The sequence below is a fragment of the Wolffia australiana genome, chromosome 14 (assembly GCF_029677425.1).
Source record: "Wolffia australiana isolate 7733 chromosome 14, ASM2967742v1".
Classification (NCBI taxonomy): Eukaryota; Viridiplantae; Streptophyta; class Magnoliopsida; order Alismatales; family Araceae; genus Wolffia; species Wolffia australiana.
In genome coordinates, this window is record NC_135848.1 from 14,357,070 (window position 1) to 14,361,549 (window position 4,480).

The 4,480-nt window shown below is 42.2% G+C and overlaps 1 protein-coding gene across 2 annotated transcripts; it reads right to left on the bottom strand.

Moving 5' to 3' along the window:
- Positions 1–1,042: 1,042 nt before the first annotated feature.
- Positions 1,043–4,248, bottom strand: U11/U12-31K (RNA recognition motif and CCHC-type zinc finger domains containing protein). Of its 2 annotated transcripts, XR_013583782.1 has the most exons (3): positions 3,654–4,248; positions 1,961–2,250; positions 1,043–1,205 (listed from the first exon to the last, which is right to left on the bottom strand). XR_013583782.1 is itself a non-coding variant. In XM_078586648.1 (2 exons), the coding sequence occupies exons 1-2, from the start codon at positions 4,154–4,156 to the stop codon at positions 2,028–2,030; spliced, it is 726 nt and encodes a 241-aa protein (XP_078442774.1). In that variant the 5' UTR covers positions 4,157–4,248; the 3' UTR covers positions 1,237–2,027. The 2 variants fall into 2 exon arrangements, 1 of the variants encoding a protein (XP_078442774.1); XM_078586648.1 differs by lacking the exon at positions 1,043–1,205 and having other exon boundaries at positions 1,237–2,250.
- Positions 4,249–4,480: the final 232 nt, after the last annotated feature.

Below are 4,480 nucleotides of genomic sequence, written 5' to 3' on the forward strand. Positions count from 1 at the left end.
TTTATGCCAAAAAACACACATATGATCACCATTTCAAAACAAAAAAATTATGGTAGAATCTTTGACAAATCTGAGGATTTTCCAATCTGATGCGTGGATCGATGTGAGGAGAGAAAAATTGAATGACTTAGAAGGGTCCAGCTTTAGAAAATGAGATTTGATAATCCTTAATGAGCTCTGCGATGAAATTTTATGGGCTCATTTTTCTCTCTCTTGTTTAACCATGATAACCTTTGATCTATGAATAGACCCCTCTATCTGTATTACTTTGATATTCATCAAGTTTTATTTGTGTCCATCAAGGAATAATGTTTGGAGGCTAAACAGAAGAGAGGCTCCCAAACTCACAAACGACCTGGATCCTGACACAATATAAGGATCAATGATGACTCTCCTTACCCTTACATAGTCTTCTTGTTCTCAACATCAATTCATCTACATCCATCCATCCATAACATCCGCGTCCATGCATATCTAATTTACCTGTCATCATTATTTCTCATGCCCTATATGAACATTTATATTCACTAATTATTACAACTATCTATCCTTGCTTATCACATTCTCATCTCACCATATTTCTCATTCCCTAATCACAACTTAGAAAAGGTATTAATTCCCTAATATTTGTTACCAGCATAGACGACCCTTGCTCATCACTATCTAATCAAATTATTTTAGGGTGAAACTCTTATAAATTTTACTGATTAACTCAAATGACAAATTAGCATGCCACAACTGAGTTCATCAACATCCATAAATCAAAACCAGATGTTCTTATACGGCTCGGATCTTGGATTCGAAGATGGCATTCTAAAAGAGCTGATTAAATTATTTACTTTGTTACAGCTTTCAGTGAGGTCTTTCCATGGATAATTCTCGTGCTTAAAACTCACACATATCATCCAACTAACTGTTTGATGAATCATTGATACCGGCTTATCATTGTCGTTAATAACATATGTCGTATGATGAGACCATTAACTTTGCTTTATGAATAAGTCACAAATAACCTAATGTTGAACCTGCACTCTTAAGATGAGTGAGGTGGGAAATTCAAAAATAGGATGGTAGTAGCACTAATCAATAACCACCTCCGTGATGTTAGTATCACCTTCTGTTGATCTGTTTCATCTTTGGTCCTTGTGCCAGCACACCACATGTAGCAGCTTTGGATAACCTCAGCGTGACGTAAGAACATACTTCTAAATTGAGTTTAAATAGGCAAATGAAAAATGTTAGGCTTTTAGTGACTATTTCAGGATCATAAGGACTGCAGCAAAGAACACTTCACAACCTTGTTTCAAAACCCCCAGGCATTGACAAAGGTGACATTATAAGAAAGATAACTTTGAAATAAATATTACCCAATCCATTAGAACCTCATGAAATAAATAAATATCAAAATCAATTTACAGATAGATGGATAATTAGATGCATAAATATTTTGAACATCATGGGCTTTACTGCTGGAACTCTACTTTCTAAATATTTACGATGCAAAAAATTAGAAGCTCAGGCATAAGCCATTTACTTTGAAAATATCATGCAAAAAATTGAGCTCAAAACTTGATGGTTGGAAAGCAAAGTTATTACACTTAGAGGCAAAATAGTGTTCATTAATAATGTGCAAAGAAAGATCCTTATTTAAGTCCTAGCAATTAAAGATCTACCACAAAAAAATTGGAGAATACCATCAGATTGCTTTACAAAATATTTTTCATATAATAGATGAAAATGATTAGGTATATGTAAAATGGAAGTTATACTCCAAATGCCCCTCAAGCATTACTTTTAAATCCCATAAGCCCCTGGTTAGGTACTTAATTTACATCTTTGATAATATTTGTGAAAACCTAAATATGCATCTCTTCTATCTGTCTGCATGTCAGTCATCCTATGTCTGTCTATCTACACATTATTACCAAAGTCCTACTGAGGTCAAGGACAGATGACATACTTTGTAAGGATTCCATCAGTTGATCAGAAAATCAACAATAGTTGAGGAAGACGATGAAATCACCAGATTAATCCTCATCCCCACTCTCGTCGCTGAAGTAGCTTGCCTTCTTCTCCCTCTTGATGGTCTTCGGCCTCTTACTGCTCTGATCATCCACCCCACCCCTCTCATCAATGGTCCTCGTGTCCACCACGGAAGCCCAACCATCATCCAGAAACCGATCATCATCGCCATCATCCGACCCATCATCTTCGCGATCTCCCATTCCCTCGCTGCGCTGGCCTTCTCTCCTGATCAATGACAAATCTCATCATCATACCCGGTGACTGAATGGCAATAAAGTCAATGAGACATGATAATCTCAGCATCGTCATCCAGAGACTGACATGTCTGGATGGCAATGACATTGAGTGGATTCTCCTTAGTGAAGTGACTGTCAACGACAATCAAAATCATTGTCAATGTTATTGACAACAATTTCGTCAACTGGAGACCAACTGGAATCCGTCAACCCCCACGTCAATGACAACAAGGGTCCAGTAGAAGCAACTACCGTCAACATCAATGAGGGTCAATGCAACGAATATCATCGTCAACGCTGACGAGGGTTGGTGCAACTACCATCAACATCAATGTCAACAAGGGTCAATCTCTCTGAATGTTTACAGTTGCTGCAAATACTGTCAACGTCAACAAGGGTCAATCCCTCTGAACGTTTCACAGCTGCTGCAACTACCGTCAACATCAACGTCAACGAGGGTCAATCCCTCTGAATGTTCACAGCTGCTGCAACTACCGTCAACGTCAACAAGGATCAATCCCTTTGAACGTTCACAGTTGCTGCAACGACCGTCAACGTCAACGTCAACAAGGGTCAATCCCTCTGAATGTTCACAGCTGCTGCAACTACCGTCAACGTCAACGTCAACGAGGGTTAATCCCTCTGAATGTTCACAGCTGCTGCAACTACCGTCAACGTCAACAAGGATCAATCCCTCTGAACGTTCACAGCTGCTGCAACTACCGTCAACGTCAACGTCAACGAGGGTCAATCCCTCTGAACGTTCACAGCTGCTGCAACTACCGTCAATGTCAACGTCAACGTCAACAAGGATCAATCCCTCTGAACGTTCACAGCCGCTGCAACTACCGTCAACGTCAACAAGGATCAATCCCTCTGAACGTTCACAGCTGCTGCAACTACCCTCAACGTCAACGAGGGTTAACTGCTCTCCAGACGCAATCTCCGTCAACCTGAACAAAGGAACGGATGACGAAACGGAAGACGTAAAAAGCCTTCGTTCCATTCCCCGTTCCAAGATGAAGGCCGATGAATAGACATGGTCTTTAGGTTCTTTTTGTGTGAGTTTGTGCGAATTGTTCGTTCTGTTCGGTTTTCCGAACAGAACACAAACGAATTCGAACAGAACATGCCCGTGTGAGGTTCTTTTGTTCGCTTTGTGCAAATTTTGTTCAGTTTTGTTGAAATGTGCGAATTTTGTTCATTTTTTAAAATAAAAAAAGAACAGAGCAACGAACAAGGCCTTAAACGAACAGAACAGAACAACCATGTCTAGATGAATGACGAGATGGGTCGTCATCCGTCCTCGAAAATTGTCCCGCAAACTTGAAATAAAGGAACGACGACGCATCGTCAACGTCAACGTCAACGAAAAGAGGGAAAGAAGAGTACCGAGAGCGTTTAGGGTTGGGCTTCTCGCGAGGGCCGAGCTGGTTGCGAGGGCAATCGTAGGAGAGATGGCCTTCATCGCCGCATTCATAGCACCTGCTCTTGTCTCTGTACACTCGCCGGCGGATGAACTCCGCGGCGCGGCCATTGTCGACGGCGATCGAAGCCGCGAGCTTTCTCCCGTTGAGAATCTTCCCGTTCATCTCGCGCACCGCCGCGGCGGCGTCCTGGCGGGAGACGAAGAGCACGAAGGCGACGCCGCGGCTGAGGCGGGTGCCGCTATCCTTGAGAACGGTGACCCTCGCCACCTTGCCGAAGGTGGAGAAGAGGGTGTGGAGATCGGAGTTGGTCAGGGAGAAGTCGAGGTTGGAGATGTAGACTGTGGATTTGGACGGGGCGAGGCCGCCGCTGCCGGGGCGAGAGCTCGACGCGGAGGATTTGGAGTTGGCCGGAAGAGGGTAGCGGAAGAGGATCTCGTCGTCGTCGTCTTCCTTGCGACGAACCATTCTTTCTTTCTATTTTGTTCGATCGAGTCTACACACTCTGCTTGTTTTGTTTTTGTTCGGTTTGGGAGGGAGTTTATTGTACCCTCACCGTTTTCGTCCTCTGCCTTAGTTTCAAGTATTTAATGGTGCATGGAGGACGGTATTATTTAACATGTCCTCTTCTATTTCTCTCTCTCTCTCTCTGTGTCTATCTATCTTTCTCACTCTACATCTCTATCTCTCTATCTATCTTTCTCTCTCTATATATCTATCTTTCTCTCTAGATCTCTATCTCTCTATTTATCTCTCTCTCTCAATATATCTATCTTTCTCTCTATATCTCTA